Below are 22576 nucleotides of genomic sequence, written 5' to 3' on the forward strand. Positions count from 1 at the left end.
CCAAACGAGCTTACATTGTTCAATTTGAGGCATACATTTTTATTTGTTTATGTCACGCATGTTCAGAATGCTGGGAATTGAACCCATGATCTACAATGGTTAAAGGTGAAGTGTAGAATTTCTTGGCCACTACTGTAAAAATAATGACTATCTGTGTCTGAAATTTACAGTGTATATTCAATGAAAAACTTATGCATTGATGAAATGCGTTATACGTATGCAGTTTTGTAGTGGTGAATATATTTTTAGGCATCCTACATTTGCTATTTTGGCATTTGACCTGGATGTTCTTAAACTTTTGACATACAATAAAATGTTTAACAGCAGAGTTAATTCTTTTTACACGTACCATTTAACAACTTTCTTGGTACTTATGACGCCTTGAAGCTTCCATGGCCTCATTTAATAGTAAAGTGTCTATCGGATGTGCTGGTAGAGATACTTGAATAAACAGACTTTTGACAGAATAAACAGAGGGTTTTGGTTATCTCTGAATAACAATTTAGGATATGCAAAAGAATTCTAACATTTCAAATTCACACACTATACCTGTAAGCTTTCTTTTGACTGTGTGTGTGCGTGTTTAAGAGCAGCACTGAACCTTGGCATTAGAGAAATAGGTCAACCATTTTACCCTGGGGAAACCTGCACAGTTTGCATTCTAATAGCTGATACATGCTCTTTTTCTCCTTCCCACCAGTCCAGTCCACACCATTTTCATTTATTTTGCTGTGTCTCCTTGCCCTGCCTGAGACCTTTTAGCAGTATTGGTCATTTATAATGATAATAAGAGATCTGTTTTTTGTAAAATTGAATGGCGTATCTTTTTCTCTGTATGTGCATGTGTTTGAAAGGAAAGTGCAGGCTATGGAGAATTCCATCGCAGTCCTTTAATTGGCCTGAAGTCGTTTCTCTGGCCGTGTTATCTGAATAATGCATGGCCTTTTTTAATGAAGCGTGCTCTTGTTGTTTTACTTCTGTAGGATATAGGGTAAAATTAGCATAGTCCTGTGTCTGCATCTTAATCGGCTCTGATAATCAAGCTCTTGCTTTGTTTACAGCTTCCCACGGGCCCGCTGTTTACGGTCCAACCCCATAATGCCAGTTAACTTCTAGCTCTCTGTGGGTCTCGTAACATACAATATAGGTAGTGATGGCTCTTCTAGTTCAAGTTGGACTGGGTAAACTAGTTTCTGTCTGTAAAATCCTTTTTTTTTTGGGTTCCATTATTGGAAAATATGCCAAACTGATTGTAGGTCAGTGCAAAGTTTCTGCAGACACTTTGCAAACTTTTGAGATGTCTAAAGATAGTGTTAGCTGTTTTGAAAATGCTTTTTTTTCTGAGGGTGCAGGTGGTGTATCTCACTGAGTCGAAATAACTCTCTACCTCTGTCTTTGGTGTATGGAAAATGGGAAGTCAGCAAAGATGATGTACCCTGATGGAAACCTGAGAACATTGGCCATGCCCTTCATTTGTCATTTATTTCATTTGTAACTTTTTTTATTATTATTTTTTACCCCTGTGAAGATTCACTAGTTTTTTTGTTTTTTTTTGTTTGTTTTTTATTGGAGAATTCCGATACCGGTTGACAATTATTTATTTATTTATAACAAACTGGCCTTAAACAAAAACATATCTGTAGCCATTTGAAATTATAGGCAACCACTGCATTTTAATCATGATCCAAACAAAGATGTGACTCACGTGTAGTATGACCTTTTTTTTTTTTTTTACTTTTAAATTAGAATGTATAATTTCAAGGTTTAAAGCAAAAACAGAATGGTCTGACTTTAGCTCTCTGAAATTATGCTACATAAAACAAAACGGACGGAATAAAAATGCAAATTCACTCTCTGATGCCAATGGCGCTTATGAAACAGAAGCAATACAGCGTTTCCTTGGTTACGGCCGTACACAAAGCAGATCTACGCTTAAACACTACTTTAAAGGTGAACTAAGTAACTTTTTTACCTTAACTGAACAGCTTCGGAGTCATTGGAATGGTTATATTACTTATTTCGGATTGAATGGTGGTCGTTTCGCACCCCCCTGGTGCCCGTGAGCGGAAAATCCGCACTTGCAACTTTGAGCCGGCGGGCCGCCGGCCGCCGCGTCAGGAAGTATCGCGTGATATCAGGTCTCGCGATGTAAACAATTGCTTTACGGCCAAAAGAAATCTGCTAAAATGCTGTCATTATTGCGCTCCCTCACGCTGTTTGAACCCGGATGAAGAAGACGTTTTAAAGAATGTCCCATCTGCTTTGATGTCGTAGATCTACTAGCCTCTGGTGTCTGAGAATCGCAAACGAGTTTTTACAACAGTGTTGTCAAATATCTATTCCGAAGCTGTGGGGGGAGCTCTAGAGAGAAACCTGCAAGCAAAAAGCGAGAATACAGCGAAGAAATCCCGAAGCTACTGAGTGCTGCTTTAATAGGCATTATACGGAGGTAAGAGGAAAAGAAAATGCATTGTAACGTTTCTGAAGAAAGTCAGTTACCTTCATAGATACATTCATATAACCCCCCCCCACCCTTAATTCAATGTTTAGATTTTTCGTACAATATTTTGATCATCACAAACAATGAGCTTGCCATGCCTTGTATTTTCTGTGCTCTCCTCTCCTCTTTGCACCCATCTTCAGTGTGTCCCTAGAAATCGGCCAAAAACAAACCCTCTGGTTGCCGATTGTTTGTTTTGAGAAAAAAAAAACTCTGATTAATGGCCGTTTGACATCACAACATTGTAAGAAATTCTAATTAAAATTTAATTAAACAATTCACAGGAATGTTTATCTTGAATAGGGCTTGCATAGACTAGTCGAGTAGTCGATAGATCGACTACTTCAACCACTAGTCGACGCTGTCGGAAACAATCGACTACCCGAGCGTCCATTAACCATAAATGAATTAAGAATTGTGAACGTCACCAACAGACACCACACGTCAGATGTGTGGAAGTTTTTCATCAAGGATGACAAAAATAGTGTAATTGGCCAACTCTGCAAGAGGCCGTTCACATGTTGCGTCTAAAAACGTGTGGAAAGCGCGGCCGTGCCGCTGTCTCCTAAGCGCTTGCGCTCCCGTGGCGTCTGTCGTTGCTATGCAACCATGAACTGCCGCGCTGTACAGCTACGATCAGCTGTTCGGCCGAGCTTTCGATGATGTTATGGAAAGGCCGAAGCTGATTGGTTTTTGTCACATGACCTGCGGTGCGCTTGAGGCATTCTGAAAAGTTGAGATGTTTTCATCTCGCCGCGGCATCGGCGCGCCTGGAAAAACTAGCGCACCACGTTGTTTCCATTATGAGCGCGCTCGCCGCGCGCCTACATGTTAAATAACGACCTTGAGCGCGAAAAAGACGCGATATGTGAACGGCCCCTAGAAGCAGACGTCTGAAATGAAAGGCAAGAACGGCTATTTATTTGGCTTTAGACTGTTACATGAAAATTTAAAAATGAAATGTCATAATTATAATGTTTTGAGAGTTTACTTATGTAATTGTTGCATTAGGCTATGAATTAATAAATGTTTATTGATAAGATCGAGCTATTTCATGTCTTTTCATTTACAGTAGCATGAACCACGAGTAGTCAAGTAACTCGAGTATTGTTTTGATAAGAAATCGACTAGCAGAAATTAGTAGTCGTGCAACCCCTAATCTAGAAAGCAATGCAACATTTTTCATGTTGGAGGTTTGTAAAGGTATGGTTCTTCCATATTAAAGGCATGATTCACCGATTAGCATTAAGCTAAACCCGGGAGTATTTTCGATTGACCGTGCATGTCCCTCTGAGACGAGAGATTTCTGTATTGTTTGTCTGGAAAAAAAACCTCAGATGACGCAAAAATCGTCATTTTGCGTCATCTGAGGCTTTTTTGGTCAGAGGCTAGAGACTACAGCCAGTAGGAGGAGCTCGTTCCACATGTTCAACCCGCCCATAGGGGGTGGGATCTCACGATAAAACGGCGTCTTTTCAGTTTCGAGTCAACTAGTAGCCTAGTTGTTATTATTTCTTCCGATACTGCCCTCTGTAACCGTTAGGCGTGGCTTGGGAGTGGCCTCGTAGGGCAGCGAAGCAAGTGCATTCTGGGAGTTGTTGTGTTTCATCCACATGAGCCAAAAATACATTTTCAGTCTTTTCTCAGTCTAGAAGGCACCGACTTCTAAAAGAATTTCACATTTCTACTACATAAATGACCCAATTTAAATACACATTCATCTTTCCAGCGGTGAAATATCCCTTTAAGTGTGTTTTTGAGGGTCGTCGGGCCTCTTAAAAAACAGACCATGAGGGTTAAATTGCCATGGAGCTAAAAAAGCTCCCATCATGTTTCAGTGTAAATCGTCAGTCTGTCCTGTTGTGTTTGAAGCATTTTGTTAGCATATTTATCATTGTGTGGAACGCTTCCCGAAACTGTCGCTCCATATTTCAAAGCCAATGCATACTGAGCTGGGTGTCCCTTTAACAGATTTCATCCAAATACAAACACCACATGGTCACATACAACACAAGCCTATTTTTGGTCACAGTCTCTGAAAGACCTTAAAGATTGCAAACTTGGAGGTGGAACATTCCAAAGTCTCATCAAGGCATGCAGAACGGATTCTGCTAATCCAATGGTGGAGTTTCTTTCATCTATTGGCTTTTGCCTGAGAGCGCTCTCATCTGTTTCCAGTGTGAGTCCTGAGAGAAAACAGGCAGGTGGGCTGTGTGAACGCTACACATCAACAGTCTATCCAAGAATAGTTAAGCAGATCTCACACAGTTTACCATATCATTTTTTCTTGCCTTGTTTTACCAGGTCCATGATCAGGATTTACTTTATTTACGCCCATTGTAAGGGTGAAAAGAAAGTAATTTTAAATGAAGTAATGGTGTTTGTGTTCGACTCTGAATCCAGTTTAAAATGGATTCTTAACTAAATAATGATAAAAAATAACTGAAGAGTTACTTTATTATTGTATTTCTTTTTCGGTTTATTTACTGTTTTCAAATACAATTACTGTTTTCAGGAACACAAGTAATGCATCATGATGGAGCTTTTTGATTAAGATATCCTTAGATTTTTAATGTTGAACCAATGATAATTTCCCAACTTCCCAAAAAAGCATATACAAATCATTGGTTTAGACCCTGTCACCCTCTTTCCAGCATGTATCCGGCATATGAATAATTAATATTGTTGCTTTTTTTTTTTTTTTACCTTTTGCCAGTTTTATTTACACTGTTTTTGTTGATTTTGCTTTCTTTAGTAAAATAATTAGTGCTCAATATTCTGTACATTTACTTATAAAACTTAAGGTGAAGATAATACTGGAAAAAAAACAGCGTTGCATAGAACGCTTTTTAAAATGTTATCTAATCTTAATCTAAATAAGCACTTCTTACAATAATGGCAACTTGACATTTTAAGTTTAGAGTAAATTAATTCAAAAAGCCATACAAACGTATTTAAAAAAAAAAATTATACACTTATTTTTTTCAAAGTCTCTGTAATGCAGTGGTCTTAAAATTAGCATTAATTTGTAATATTATTTTAAAACGGTTACAAGTTGTTGACAAAATTTCAGTCCAAGTTTTACAAACTGAAAGGATTGCCATTAATTCACATAGCTGTGATAACACAAATTTCCTGATCGGTTTTGGTTTCACCGCTCTCCTTGAAATAGAAAGTTTTGTCAAAGTAATTGACTTTTCAGCTTTTCCCGAGTTTATACACTTATCTCTGCTCCTCAGCCTTGAGGGAGAGAGAGACTGTGAATATACGCGCACTGAATTATTTAAGGCAGATCTTGTGATGGCGGAAGATTCAGACAGCTGATTTTGGCAGCCATTAGAATACCTGTCAATTCACACATTCTGTGCTGTCTACCAGGTTTAGACAACTCTCCTGTTTTTTTTTCTCTGTCTTGGCCAGAAACACAGCCTGGCAAAGGACCAAAAAAAAAAAAAGAAGCGCAATCACAAGACATTTCTTCTCCAGGCGAACTTTGCCAATCTAAAGTTGCCCGCCTCCTCACTCGCACTAAAAGATCTGCTCACATCGTTCCCATTCCCGTCACCTGCACTGCTTACCTGTTTCATACCGGCGCATACAATATATCCTCATCCTTTATCCCTAATACTTATCTGAGCTACTCCACTCCTATTCCCCTGTCCGTTCTCACAGGTTCTGTGAAGTCTCTTCCCTCTCTTCCGTCAAACTCTTCAGTCTCTTTTCCCTACTCTCACATGTCAGTTTAATGATTCTCTCCTTCTGCTGTTGATTTACTCAAATATTCTTGTGTGTGTTTCCTGTTTTCTCAGCTCTCTGCTTTTGCTTTGTTGTTTTTGTTTCCTTCTGTCTCATTTCGTTCCCATGATGTAGTCTTTTGTTTTATTTTCATTGGTCAGTTTTCTGTAATTAATTGCTCTTCACACTGTTTTGTTGTTTATTATACTCTAGGCAAGTTTAAATTCAAGAAATTCCTATAATAATAATAATAATAAAAAAATTAGGGGGTGGTGGTAGCGCAGTGGATAAGACACATGCCTTTGGTGTGAGAGACCCGGGTTCGAATCCACTGTGAGACACCAATGTGTCCCTGAGCAAGACACTTAACCCCTAGTTGCTCCAGAGGCGTGCGACCTCTGACATAATTAGCAATTGTAAGTCGCTTTGGATAAAAAGCGTCAGCTAAATGAATAAATGTAAAATGTAAAATGTAAAATGTATTGTTGTTATTATTAATATTAATATTAATATTAATAAATTACATTTCCAGAAGTTAATAATTATAACAATAATAACAATGATAAAGACAAAAAATCTTGAAAGTTAATTTCTTATTATTATTTCTTATTATCATTAAGACAATTTTAGTAATATTAGTAATAATGCTAAACAATACAAATGTAATAAGTCCAAAGGAACATATTTCTGGACGTATTTGGTATCGGTTAAGGGCACCTCAATGGGGAATGTGGGGGTACGTAATAAAAAATTGGAAACTTAGACAGCCAAATAACCATCATTCTTCAAATAAAAGCAATAACATCACACAGTGATGGTGAGACCGGAGCTATTCTGCCTCATTGTTGATTTGAACACTATCATCTGTCTCTGGCTAATGGGATTGCTGGTGTGAGTCTGGCAGTGAGCAGAGCTAAGTGTGCCTGTGTGAAGGGTTATGGCCAGTGCACTCACCCTGCTTGCAAAGAACGACCAGAGACATCCAGCATCCAAGTCAAAGCCAGACGCTCACAGTCAGAGCGGGTACACTCGTCTAGACAGAACTCAAGGTGTGTATTGTAATGATTGTGTGACTTTTAGTGATGAGGCTTGGCACAAGTCACGGCCTGTCTTTGGCTTACACTTGATATTCAGGGTACAGAGAGTGATCCCTAAATGTCTGAATGGATAAACCAGATTTTCAAGATTTTAATTATTATGCTTCAAATCATTGTCATGAGAAATCCCCTGATATTTTGACATCTTTTTTATGAGTTAGTCTGAAGGTGACTCAGACAAGATGGGGGACTTTTTGGGGGGTGTTTCATATCGGAAATGTCCCTTGTTAGACATCAAGATGTATTTGCTGTAATTATTAATGTCATCGTCTTGTACCCTGACACAAACGATTAACAAATCATGAGGTTCAACAAACAGAATGTTAACAAGCAGAAACAAATACAAAGACAGTGATCCTGGGGCATTCAGTCTGAAAACCTCTCAAAAATAACAAGGAAGTGGTGAAGCGGGAACGGTTTCAGGAGAAATACTTTACAAAAACAATGAGGTGAGACTTTCCATTCTAAAACAAAAATGAAAGAACCACCTAGTATTTTAAGAGACTGTAAAAACTGTAGTAGTGACTCACATGTATTGACTGCTGTGTTTATTGTGGTTAAAAAGCCCTGAAATGTAAACCAAAAAATTAATTTCACTTTCTTTCTTAAAGTCATTTTTGTACAAGCTAATATGATTCTTTAGGGTCTAAATTAAAAGTTTGTAATATACTTTAATTAAAAATTCTCATTAATATTGTAAGAAAACTCTAATTTTACCTGGTCAAAAACAGCTCTGTTTTCAGCACGCCGTTGAAGTGCATGTGTCTTTAAATGATAATGAGCTTTTCTCACCCCGCCCCTCCGTTCTGTGCGTACACCGTTTGTAACACAATAACACAATAACCATAACGCGTTGTTCATTATAAACATGGGATTATGAATTATATTGAGAACGTCATGCATAGAAAACATGCCGTAATGTACCCTGAGTGTAAAAATAGCCGCATTCATCGTGAAGCGTGCAAGCGATTTGCAAAGATTAATATAAAGATTAATATAAAGGTCAATAAAACGTTACACTCACTTCAGTTCTTCTGGAGGTGCAGCAGGAACACGAATAGTTGGTACTGATCCTTTTTTCAGGAGCAGCTTCTTAGCAAATAACCAGCTTTTTACTGATCCTCGTTTGTAAAGCAGTCTGGTGAAATGATTTGCGCAAACTTGAAAGCATTGACGTTGATCGTGGGGAATATTGAGCCCGATCTCATCCCAAGTCGTCATATACTGACGCTTTTGACATTTCGTCTACATCAAACGCACATGGCACCCTTTAGCGTCAATATGAGACGCAGATAGATATGGGCCAGAAGGCGCCTCCTAGCGGTCTAACCCTAACCCTACCCCAGACCTAAACCTACCCATAACCGAACAAAGCTCTGTGCGTCTCATATTGACGCTAAAGGGTGCCATGTGCGTTTGATGTAGACGAAATGTCAAAAGCGTCAATATATGACGCCCTAGGATGAGAATGCGTTGGAATATTCCCTTCGAAAACAAACTCAGCCACTGCGTCTTCAGCTGTACGGATTTAGGAACATCAACATGACTGCTGTGTTCGTTATTGCACCGAAGAACAGAACACCACAATCGCTTAGACGCCATTCTACTCAGTGCTCCAGCTGACGCGCCGGTCCGCGCGGGCTATGATTGACAGCTCGCTCATGAGGGCGCGAGGGCGGGTCTGTGATGAAACGCTCCTGTCAATCAACCATCGTGGGAGGGGCGTCGATTTTGTGACGTCACAAAATCGAACAGCTTGATTTGAGATGGGAGGAAACATGTAAGAAGATTTAAAAAAAAAACACTGGATGGATTTTTATAATTTTATAATGGTTGTGTACAGGCACTGCCAACACACATTTCAGTACAATCAGCTTGTAAAAGTGCATGTACCATTATATGACCCCTTTAAAGTTGAAGTGTGTATTTTATGTACTAAATGGAACTTCAAACACAAAAACTGTTTTCGAACAGGTTTCCCAAACAATCCACTGTCTAGTACCATTGGTTGGCCAAACAAATAGCCCCGCCCACAAACTCACATCATTTGTTTGAACGAATGTTGTTTTTGGGCTAGTCAAACAAAAGTATTTTGTTTTGTTTTAGTAGTAGCACAGAGCTGAAGTGTTTTTTTGGGGGGGAAATCGACCTTTTATAAATGGCTTACTTATATTTACATATTAATCTGGGATATTAAAAAAATCACGCACTTCAGCCGTAAACCCTCAATGGCTGTGGATCCAGACGAGCAGCAAACGAACTACGTTGAAGGCAGATGCTCTTTGAGCTGCCAGACCTTTGTTGCTCGGTGGAAAACAATGAATAATTCTCTTTATGCCACATGTGGGTGTGAAATGGGGAGAGAAAATGGCAAGAGTATTATGTGTTCGCCAGATCAAACAGCCCTGCAAGCTCTTTATGATCACCCTTACTAACAAGGTACCAGCACAAAGGCAGAAAATCGCAGGAATGTTTGTTTGCATACCCAGCCCTAGTTAGACATCCTCAACCTCTCGCTAAGGTTACGCGCCTGTTTGTCTGTTTATGTGTGTGCGCGCATGTGTTTGGTTCCCCGGTAAGTGACAGCTGTGTCTCTTGTAAGACGTCTTGTTTCTTATCCCGGATAAACATCCTCTATTTGTCTGACGCTTGGATATTTGTCAATATGTCTGCTTTGATGGAATAAATTTGATCTCCGTGTTATTTAAGGACGTACTTTACCGTATGCAAAAGCTTCAGATTTTTTTTTCTCAAGGAATTAACATGGCATTTAAAGGAATATGCCAAAAAAGCTAATTCTATTATTGTTTATCGTTTATGTTTGACTTTCTTTATTATTTTGAACACAAAAGATAACTTAAATTTTAAGTTTGATTGAGTTCTTTTATGATATTTTATGGTGCTTTTTCATTATCTTTGAAGCATAAGAAAAAGTATTAACCTCATGAAATTAAAAAGAGTGGCCAATATATTCTTCAAAAATTAACCTTTGTGTTCTACGGAAGATGGTGAGTCACTGGTTTGGAATGATAAGAGGGTCAATCAGTGACATTTGTGACAATGATTAGAGTGTCCATGATAAAGATAAGAGAACATATAAAAAATCTAGTGTGAAACACATACAAAGTTCTTAAGTTCTTAAAAAATGTAGTTATACATCAAATTAATTTTAATTCAGAAATTAAAAACATGCTTATCATAGAATAAGTTTAATTAGGTCATCACTCATCATGAATTGCACTTTTATATATTTTAGGGGGGGAAAAAACAGAGAGTGAGCAATTGATATCATTTAAAAAAAAATTTTTTAGACTTAATGTTTTAGCTTTATAAAGGAGCACTATAACCTCTCTTTCTTTGTCTGTCTCTCTTGGTCTTGTTACCTAGGCACCGGTGTCTCACTAAAATAATTCTTCCTCCACTTTCCCACTTCCATCCGCTGGGCACATTCCCAGACCGCACTGGTGCCGGAGACAACCAACCACTGTATTACATGTACAACGACGTTTGCATCCATCATAGGGCTGCCTTTTCACCAATTAACTTACAACTTCATGAATGCTCGATAACTTCGCTTTTATGTCCAACTTTTTTGATGACAACTAAATAAAGGAATTACAAAGAGTAGGCGTCCATCAGCAAAAGGCTGTAATCAATCCTAAGAGCCCCCCCGCCATGATACGGGGTCTCGCCGAACACAACTGTAGTGTAGAAACAGATCTAGACAGGAAGCTTTATTATTACAGAATGTGCCAGGAGGTGCAGTCACTCAATGAGAAAATGATGCAGTGTGTGTGTTTAGCGTGATTGGGTTTAGAGAGAGAGGAATCCAATAAAGAAAATGGAGAAGGCCTTGTGTAAAGTGTAGAGGGCGGGCTGCTCTGTAGTGTATTCATATTAAAGACTGCAACGCTGGGAGGGGAAGTGATTACTGTCAGTAACTCCACAGGAAATGTTGCATCTTACTGACATTTAGAAATCATTTCAGCAGCTGGGAACAATAAAAAAGTGAGATTGTGCAATAATTGGCTTGCCTCACAGGCTTACAAACGGGGGAGAAAAGGAAAGAAAAAAAGCAATAATAGATGTTACCTCCATTTCCCCGCACACCCCCCGCTGTTTTAAAGCTTTATCACTTGTGAGACACAAAAGTAGATTCAGTGTTTAACAAGCTTGGGTCGTGTGTGCAAATGTTTTTTGTGCCGTGTTTCAGGTTTGGAGGGGGAGAATCATGTTGTTATTATTGGTATTTTGGGGTTCAGAGAAAGTAGGGAGTGAAGATAAGATGGGAAAAGTATCAAAGAATGTGCTTGTCAAGTTTCTATTTTATACATCCCACAGTGTTGTTTTGTTTAGTTATAAAAAGATACTAATTAATACTAAAAGTTGAACTAATTAAATGTAATATTCTGGAAATATATTATATATTCTAAGTATATAATTTTCCTTAATATGAGGTATTTTTAAACTTGATTGGACATTGCTTCAAATCAAATTACAGGATATGCCGACTAATAAATGTCATTTAATTAGCCCCTATAATAAAATGATTATTTTGTAAATTATTGTTAAATGCGAGTATAAGTCTACTGGTAGTCTACTGCATCCTTAAGGCCCTGTTTACACCTGGTATTTAGATGCGTTTTTGTCAGTCCGATCACTAGTGGATGATTATGAATACAGATGTTAACGGGGTCTAAAACGTTTTGAGCTTGTCCACTTTCAACCATTTCCAGAGGTAGTCAAACGCATTAGACCGAATTGCTTTCATAGTGTAAATGCTCATGTGGTTGAATGCGCTCAAACAGCCACAAAATACCACCTACTTTCCGCCTACTGACCTAATACGTAAACATTACGGGAAATTTGCTAGCCAGACGGGATTTAAACTTTGTCTGCTGAAGACCCAAGTTTGGTTTGAGGATGAAAAACGTACCAAGTACAATGCTCTCTTACCATTCCTGATTTCTAGCACACATCTAGCTACTGATCTACGTACGTTTTTCCGTCTTCTCCAGACGTGTTTATATATGTAAATTGGTCTAGCTTATTTGAAAAGCCCATACATTTACCCACCCATAGACCCTCCCCTCGATAAAATCAGGAATTTTACAGAAAACAGACAGAAAACAAAAGAGATGGATTAAAACACCAGGTGTAAACGGGAATGTGTCTCCCTCGTCAACTTGTGATCCGATCGACCAAATCACATCTTAATACCAGGTGTAAACAGGGCCTAAAACACGTAGAGAGAGATGCATTTTAAAAATAAAATTCTATTTGACAAAAGTGCTCCTAGAAAGTGCTCCTGTCTTTTTAGAAATTTAGAAAAAGAGCTCTGTAGTGTGACTGTCTTGTATACCTCGAGTGCTCACACTATTTTAAGCATTCATTTGAAAAGCAGAAAAAAAGGGTGTTTTCCCTTGCTGTGGAGGAAAAAGAGAAAGAAAAAGCAGAGGAAGAGGAAGACCTCGCTCTACACGAAAAAAAAAAGAAAAAAAAAAGTTGTGTGGTGCAGAACACTCCGGAAGCCTGCTGCGCCAGATATAGCAGGTGAGAGCAGTCTTCCGGGAGACTTTCTCTTCTGTTACGGCTTTGAAGAGGAGTATCAAAAAGCTGCTCTCACACTCTTTCATCTCTTCTGGCCCGTGCCTCTGCTGGCCAGGTGTTTTACCCCAGAGGGCTTTCTCTAATCTCTCTCACTCTCTCATTTCACTGTCCTATAAGCTACTGTCCTTACAGCACCAGGTTTGATTCTCAAAATGACTGTACAGTCTATATGTATAATAGATATGCATGTTTGCGTACTGATTGTTATGGTGAGAGAAATCACAACTTTAACGTGGGTGGAATCAGGTGGCATTTAAAAGCATTGCCTGAACGTGCTGAGAAATGACAAAGAGTGACTGATATGACAAGAGACAATGATGTATCATAAATACCTGCACTGACAATGTTGACAATGTTTATCAGGGGGCATCTGCAGTGACATTTGAAGAGTGATGGTTTGAATGTCACTCTTTACATAATGCAGGATGGAAAGTTTCCATTTCAAGGTTGTGACTGGAGATCAGATGCAACGTCAGCTTGTCTTTTCAAACATCAGAAAATCTGTATGAGGTGTTTGCTTTCCTTCACCATGAAGCAACATGCATGCCTCACAAATCTCTGATCAGTCTGGTCTGTTTGGCTGGTTTTAAGGGGGTTTCACTTATTTTTCAGCTATTCAGGCTAGGAAACCAGCTAGCCACCCAGCTAAACTCTAGCTTGGCTGACTGGAGACCAACTAGAAAAGCTAAAACCAGCAAAACCAGCTTACTGTCTTAACTGGTCTGCAGCCTGGACAACTGGCTTTTAGCTAGTCTTGCCAAGTCGGTGCTAAGCTCAAAACACATTTGAAAGACCAACCCGACAGGCTTGGAGACCATCAAGCCAGCTTAGGTTTTTCAGCAGGAAGACTCAACTCACAATTGATTCAAGTTTGATGTTAGCATGTTGCTAAGCTAATAAGATAAAAATACATAGCTCACACTAAAATTAGGTAAAATTAAACATTTTATTTAATTAGAATGAACTGCTTTATCAATATCTTTCCTGATTGAATGAAATATAAGTAATAAATTGTATAATTTATACTAATTTCTCTGTCCGCCATCCAAGTTTGTTACAATGTAGTCGCCTTATCTGTAAATGAAATATTAATAAACTAAAATAGTATGTCAGTAATACTAAAATAACTGTTTTTAGAAGGCTTCATATGGTTAGTGCCTTAGGCTACATCTACATTAATCCGGATACATTTCAAAACTGGTATCGTTTCAAAACGCTCTCTGTCCACACTAGTGTTTTCCAAAAGTTTCTCAACCACATTGAAACGTCGGAAAACACTAAATTCACCTTACTGCGCATGCTATTCTTCTGGCAGGATTATTTCCATTCATTGATGCTTCCAGGTCGCAGTCAGTCACCATTATATCTATGGTCTAAAACGCAACAGCTCACATGTTTCTGTTATCTTTGCAGGACTGTGATATGAAGAGTGTACAAAGTAACATATCTTTAGCAACAGCGTGAAAGTGAATGGCACATATTGTAACAGGCACAATAGCACTATAAACATACACATCTATCGGTTCAATATGCCTCACATGACTAAACATGCGTCATTGTTTTCAAATACCTCCGTTTTCACAGTCCACACTACAACGCGAAAACTACGTTTTCAAATTTATCTACTTGGGAAAGCGTTTTCAAAAACGCTGTCTCAGTGTGGACAGAAGGCCAAAAGGAGAGAAAAATAAAATGCGTTTTCAAATGACAACGAATTAATGTGGACAAGGCCTTAAAATGTTGTTTAGAAGTGCAGGTATATCCTCCCATTCATATTTGAATTATGCGTGGATAAGTGCTTTATAAATAAGAAAAACCTCTCCTCATGGACATCTGGAACAAGATAACTACATGTTCAAAAAATTATCAAAATGAGACGCATCACTAATACTATCGTAATTATGTGACACTGTGGCGCATGAGAGCTGTTTTTGAATATCTGGTCATGCCGCTCCCGCCGCGGACCATTTACCAGTGGCACGGTAATATATAGCTGACTGTAAATTAGTCATAGGGGAGTACAGAGACTTGTTCAGGTGGGCCACTCTTGTCAGTTAAACCACAAAGATAATGAGACCATAACGATTCACCTGCACTCTGCCTGGGCCATTAGTGATGACATCACACCTGTGGGACACAAAAAAACAAGCGGTGACGGTCAGACGGCGAAGAATGGGCAATTAAAGTGTGATTTCAGACCCCTGCAGGGAGGAAGGGAGCGCATGGGGGAGAAAAAAAAAGCTGATGTAGAACGAGACAGCCGGTGGTGAGAGAGTGACTGTGAGTGAGAGAGTGGGCGTGTCGTGTCTGTCAGCTGTGCTTGGCTCTGTCCTCCCCCTGATCAGCGCTGGCCCAGCCCGCCGGTTTCCAAACAAACTCGCCGGAACATGTTGCGTGCTCGGCCGTCCCTGCAGGCCCCCCTGCCGCGCTCCAAAGCTGCCGGCCACAATGCAAGCAGGTGGCCGTGCCGCCTCGCTCAAAGAACGGGCATGCTGAGTGGGTGTCAGGCGACAGAAAAAAAACTTCCAAAAATCCCCACTGACCTCCAGCCTTGCCTGCGCTCGCCAAAAAACGGCGACAGCAGTTTTCGGTTGTACGCTTTTTTTTTTTTTTTTGCTTTTTGTGCGGCGGCGTATTGTGCGACACAAGTACGAGTTGTCATTTGCTCAGCTTGTTGTGGCGAGCGGGGGTTTCGGACTCCTTTTCATGTGTGCGTCAAAATGAAACTCTCAGGCCTGGGCCAGTAGCCTGACTCAGAGGGTAATGTGAGGAGCAGTGGTGGGAGCATCTGAGAGGAGTTGTAACTCTGTTAACTGATTTTTCCTCCTCCGTCGTGGTGGCAGGTGCAGAGTTCAGGCAGCTTAAGAGACAACAATGAGCAGGTGATTTCCACCCTGACTCACACTCGCACTGTCTGATTCCCCATCTGATCACGGTATCTCTCATCGTTTAGACAGTTGTTGTTTTTTCCGCAGTTGAGGCAACCGCCACTTTACCACAGTACTTTAGCGTTTTGATTAATCAATCACAACTGAGAGACTGAATATATTTGAAGTGACACCTGCTGGAGCTTCTAACTGTCCAACACTGATCCGTTTATATGCAAAACTACAATATGCTATATGCAAGACTAGTTGGTGGGTTGCCTGAATGACTAGATGACTATCTGGCCTTGAAGGGATATTGCATCCAAATTTGAACATTCTGTCATTATTTTCCCAGTCTCATTCTGAGTAAGATATTTTGAAGAATTCTATTTGAAGAACTAGGCCTATTTTTGTCCATTTACCAAAGCACCATTGGACCCTACTGACTTTCAATGTATGGACACAAAATATTTTGTCTTTTTTGTTACTAAATGATGACAGAATTTCCATTTTTTGAGTGAAATTTTCATTTAAAGAAGCCTGTATGATTAGTCCAGTTTCGGGTTTACCTGGCCCTGAATGGACATGTTTCTTTTTAACGTTCTTGCATTTAAAAACCGCTAGAGAGAGTGCAATGGAATAACAAAATAAGTTATTAAAAGTTGGACTATTTTTAAAGTGACCAAGAAAACAAAATGGACAATTCTTATTGTTTTTATGGAATCATGAAGTGCATAAATGATCAGATGAGGATGATATAAATAATCGAGGACAGGACCATAATATGCTGGATGTGCACTCACATGAGATTTGAGCAATTAACACCAACATTCCATATTTAAAAAGCATTTTAAATGGCACATTAAAATAAAAAGCTTGGAAAAATAATACCTTAAGAGGTTGGGCCTAATCTTTTTATTTGACCTCAGATGCATTTTCTTCGTGTCAGTCACGGAGAGCACAGAAATGAACGCTCGAAAGACAAACAAGGTGCGGGAGTATTTTTAATTAGAAATAAAAAAGAAAAGTTTTATGTAAGCTGTGCCATTTCAAACTGGCATAATTCCACTAGAGCCATACTTAACCATATTCAGCACATGCACGTGGGTGTGATAGTCGAAGCAAGCAAATGCCCATCGCATATTCACTTCACCTCTGAAAGATAACTGAGCATCAGAATCAGAATGAGCTTCATTCACCAAGTGTGACGTTTAGCGACATTTAAAATGGGATTTTACTGTTTGATTCATAGATTAAGTGCTCAAATGGATCATATACACAAGTCTTTAGAGGGTTTCTTACTTATAGACTAGTCGACTAGTCGGTTAAAAAAACTTCAGTTTAAACGACTTTCAAATTAGTCGATGTGCACATCCCTATTCACAATAAGTGAGAAATGGGAGAAAAGATTTCCATTTCATGCCGACTTTAACTTGACATAGCTTCTCAAAAATGCATCACTTGTGGCTGGATGATAAAAAAAAAAACTGAGATGCAGTGGAAAATTCTGCGCGTGATCTACTGACGACGCGCAACTTAAAGAACACAGAAGCAGCCGGATAATTTTCATAATGACAAACGCAATCTACCAAGAGCTGCACAAATTGTCATCTGGTTTAAGACATTATTTTTTGGGCCGGTATTTAATGACACAAATACAAGTAAATTGACCAACACAAACCTTTGTAAATCACATTGCGTGATTCATGCAAATACTCTCCTCCCATAAATTTAGCTTCTGAAAGGGAAACTCCTACAAATGCATATGCAATAAGGTCAGCTCCTAAAATTGCTGTCCATGCCTTTTCAACGCAAATTTTTCACTGTGAGTCTTTAGTAAATCCTGACAGTAGTTTTTTAACGCCAAAAGAGGGTTTGTGCTGGTGCAAGCTGTTAGTAAATCTGGCCCTAGATCTTGCTAATCCTCTAGTCGACCATTGTGACCCAACCCTAGCAGGTTTAGCAGCTTCAGTTTAGCGCCCACTTCCTGTTCTCATCCGCGAGGTCAAAAGTCTTCACGTGACAGCCCTCGTTTTCAACACTATTGTGCTGTGCGTGGCTTTCTAAGCTTCCTGGTAATGGGAACAAAAGCCCATATTGGGCTCTTTATACACATTTTTACACCATTGTCACTTTGAGCCAAGTGTCATGCAGAATTCTGCAACATTGTTCTACAATACACATGGAGGAGAACAAATGCGATAGAAAGGAGAAGACGTGATTTTCCTCAGAGAGACACAATTTGGCTGCCCGTGAGCCAGTCCAAAAATAACAAAGAACAAAGAGGGATAAATGAGAGCATTTTGAACACAGGCTACTGGCTTGGCAGAACAGGCGGGGGATGAGGAGCGCCCGTCCGCACATCTGTCCACGCAGCACGGGGTTCCAGAGACACCCACCCGAACGGGCTTAACCTTCCCTCTCCCACACCACCTGTTCATTAGCATGGGCCCCCCTACCGAGCCACAGTCATTTTCACTCCCCTCTTTTCCCCCTCTTTTCTCTTCTTTCTCGATGGCGGGAGCGGAGAGCCTCTGGGACGATGGTTTTCAGTAGAACGTAATCTACCATCTGATTCAGACCATGATGGTTGAGGCCAGCGCCATGGAGAGATATGGCCAACTTTATTGGACACGGGGAAAAAGGGACTGATGAATGGCCTCCAAATGTGTTCACCCTCAAATTGTCGGAAGTTTTTCATTTTCCATAGCTCTCCGCATCAATCAGAGCTGGCCCGTTTTTTCTCTTTTTTTCTCTGCACGCCTTCATTAGAACAAGAGAAAGACTGGTATTAATCTCATTGTTTTGTGCCAGGGGATGTCCTTGAAAACCGGCACATAGCGGCCCACGACTCCACCATTAGGCCTATTGTAATGTTCGCATTGTAACAGGACCAGTACGGCACGTCCAAGATTCCCATAAACGCATTTGATCCCTAACAGCTCTAACCGTATTAAGGATCAATTATGTTTTTTTACGCAAGCAATTCTGCCAGTGCGATCATGGAGGCGAGGAATCTTGATTTACAGTGGAAATTAATAGGCAGGTCTACTCATTAAACGCAAAAGCACAGTTAAACAAACACGAAGCCTTAATGATTTCAATCTGTCACCCCCAGCCCCAATTACTCCGCACCCCACTAACAGTCGCGGCCCCCTGGTCGCCCTGCGTTCTGCTCCTTTGGATTGCGTAGAAATCCCTGACATCCTCCCCTGACTCCCTAATTGCTTTTCCTCAGTGCCCTGGTGATGATAGGGACGACTGGGTGACAACATCTCAATTTCTACAAACCCCCACCACCCCACCCAGATCCTTCCGTTCCAATTACCACTGATGTTTTTTTCCCCACTGTGCACATCCCCATATTAAATTTAATTTCCTGAGAGCCTGCCAAGATTCAGATTCCAAGGCCGTTTCACTTGAGTCTCCAAGCAGGTTGGAAATGAGGAAAGAGAACCGCTGTTCGGATGAGGAAGGATATGTTATTTGGACAGCGTGTAGAATTATAAGACCATCGGCTATGTATTGCATTTCGCCGAATTTAACCATTTATAATGGTTCACTAGCAATGAGATAAACTATGAAAGTAAACTGAATTAATTGTCATTAAAATGGTCAGTATTAAAATTGGTAAGTTAAGTCTGCCCTCCTTGTTTATGTACATAGTTTACATCCCTCTTTTTTTGATAAACCCTTCTTCCTTGCCCTGAATGTCAAATTTGACAAGTATCTCTTTCTCGCTCTTTTTTTCTAAAACACACCTCAAAGCGTTTCTATTACACTTTTCACAGTATAGATCACTTGTATCTTTTGCAATAGATCTAAAACATACTAGCTTTTGATAAAACTGTCATATTTATAAGTGGAAAGAGGCCAAAAGTGATAAGCATAGGCACTGAGGAATGTTTGATATGATAGTAAAGGCGGCAGTTGCGCTTGTACAATTGCAATTATTCCTCTATAAACACACAAGCCCACGCAGTTTACTGCTCTCTGGGCACACAACAATAAACATGTAAACCTTTGAAATGCATGGTGGAGTAGATAAGATAACTTACTTTACTGGGTGTTATTTTAAATGGTTCCCACAGCCCCTCATGTTCAAAGGTCCACCGACTTAAACATCATACGTTCATAAAAGTCAGTGTGGGTTGATGTGTGACTAGCGTGAGATACACATTATTAAAGTTTTTTTCATATCGGTGACATCACTTGTTCTAGATCCTTCTTGTTGAGTGACATTTATATTTATATACTTCCTTTTTCTTATTGTCCATGAATTTTAAGGTATTATTATTATACTTGTATATTTTGAGGAATTTGTTTTGGTCTTTTACGCAATTACTATTAAATTTTAATAACTGTAGGTAATTTTGCAAGAAAAAAAGATCTTCAGAAGTACATATTTCCAAGGTCTCTGACGCATTTCCTTTTGTAATGATATGTTGTATTAAAATGCCGTATTAATATATTAATAATAATTTAAGTTTAACATCTGGTCTCTCGTACAACTTCCATCTTTGGGAAAATAAGAAAATTAGGATTAAATGGGTCACTTTACAAAATGTGTTCATCAAAGTTACTTTTAATAAGAATATCTTCGTTCTCCTGATTTCATTAGTTATTGCTGCAGTTCAAAAAAAAATTAAGTGCAATTAAATAGCAGCTTTTTTGTTAGCTAGATCTTTAAAGTATGATTTTGACAGTACCTGTGGCAGATGTTCAGTATGCGAGTGCTATTTAGAATGACTGGGTTAAGAAATTGATGGGAAATTACTTATTATTAATAATATATCTTAAGCTAATTTTCCCTAATAATAAATTACTTGTTCCTTGTCTCTTGCATGGCCCCCATTGAAGCTTTACTATAGCATTTTTTACACCCTTGGTAATACCACTTTTATGGTGCTGGACTTTGTAATGTTGCACAGTTAGGAAAACTGGATTAACTTTTGCAAAGAATTTTAGTTAGAACTTAGTTTAGTTAGAATTTAGTATAGCGGCAAGGAGGCCTTCATAAATTCTACAAGGTTTCTTATAACCAGACCTTTGACACGTACAGCACAGTATTATGTGCTTATTTTTATCTCGCCAATGAGCAAAAGCTCTGAAGAGAATTATCAATAGAGCAGCAGATAAAGATGAAAGCTGTTCAGAGATATTTTCTCCCACTGGGTGTCTCATGTCACAAGGGCATTGGAATGAGACAGACTGGAATAATAGTAAATGAGCTTTTAAATTCTTGTAATGGCAGTTTTATAAGGGAGGTCAAATAAAAGGAAAGTGACTGACCCCTTGCATGAATGGGCTACAAAATAGGGCCTGAAATTTGAGGTGAAATGAGATTCTTAACCTTCTGAAAATGTTGATGGTCGAACTAAATATTACATGAGCAATTTTAGAAACTCTGCCACCAATGTGGTAGTCATAAGTTTGAATTTAAGTTTGAATAGATAAACATTACATTTAAATAGAAAAATAATTAAATCGTTAAAAAATGCCATATTAGGTGACAAGTAACGGCAAATTTAGCATAGTCCCTTGTTTGAACAAGTGTTGGTTTGTAAATATTGTCTACCGCTGACAGCATGTGTAGGAAATGAAACGCCTGTTACCATATCTGAATTTCAGCTCTGGAGGCTTCCTCGGTGCCTGATACACACTGATACGAAAAGGAACTATGGTGTCGTTTTTTCCGTATCAATTCCAGCGCTCGTCCATCTCCACATGTCGACATCACGAATCAAACCTCCCAGGCCTCGGCTACAACTACAGTGTTTGAGGGCGGGTTAAAGTAGACATTGTTTGCAAAGGCATTATGCAAATTTGTTACGTTGTTATTACGTAGGTTTGTGACAGGAAGTTAGTCTGGAATTGCCGACGACTTGTTTCTACAGCACAGGAGACAATAACCTTATTTGTCATGCACTTTGATCTTTAAAACTTTGCAGACCTTCTATATTTACAAAGAGCTATATTACACACTGCATGAAAGGTAATATTTGAAAAAGCATAATAGGGAGTTCAGTTTTTTTAAGTCAAGATTGGATGAGAGTGATATGAGCAAACCGTTTTTGTTTTTGTGAGAACTCTTGCTGCTTAATTTTGGATGTATTGTAATCTGGCGACGGTTTTTGTGGGTAGGCCAATGAAAAGGCAGTTGCAGTAGTCAAGATGTCATTCCATGGACTAGGCTAGTTATTCCAAATCCTCTGAGCAAAGAGTGCCAATTGGTGCTGTTATGAGCTGTCGTACCGCTAGTCAAGTTCTGTACCAACTTGTTTTTTCGGTGTAAATTTTAACTAAACAACAACTCAAATATTGCCAGATTCCTAAAAGCCTTACGCTCTACAAATCGAGATGTGTTTTTTCCTCTCCTCTGTGTGTTAGACTCATCCGAATGTACCCAACCATGCTTACGGAGTGTTACCACACACCCTTTCAACACAACAATTTATTAATTACCAGTTACAGTTGCCTTTTAATTACAGACATCTCATTAGTGTCCTCCGCTATCATCCCAGCTAATCCCAGCTTTTTCCCACCCCATGCTGAAGCTTTCACAATGCCTCACGTCCGAATGGGACTTTAAACCCCCACCTGTGCATTATGACTTCAATAAACCAGTTATCAGCTCATGAAAGTGATGGCAAACAGGTGAGTGCAGATTCTCGATAAGTCAGCGGCTGAGATTAGCGTTGTTTCTCAGTGGTAAAAGGGCTCCCCACCACGATGCCAGAGCCCAACCTGCGAATTTTACAGCACTC

At 39.4% G+C, this 22576-nt stretch overlaps 1 protein-coding gene across 1 annotated transcript in view; it reads left to right on the plus strand.

Moving 5' to 3' along the window:
- Nucleotides 1-7242: 7242 nt before the first annotated feature.
- Nucleotides 7243-22576, plus strand: part of LOC309479309 (uncharacterized protein) — a 103606-nt gene continuing 88272 nt past the window's right edge. The window contains exon 1 of the mRNA XM_082143374.1: nt 7243-7781. Coding sequence (XP_081999500.1) covers nt 7777-7781 — 5 coding nt within the window. The 5' untranslated portion in view covers nt 7243-7776. The remainder of the gene's footprint in view (nt 7782-22576) is intronic.

This window comes from Leuciscus leuciscus, assembly GCF_965113295.1.
Source record: "Leuciscus leuciscus genome assembly, chromosome: 17".
Classification (NCBI taxonomy): Eukaryota; Metazoa; Chordata; class Actinopteri; order Cypriniformes; family Leuciscidae; genus Leuciscus; species Leuciscus leuciscus.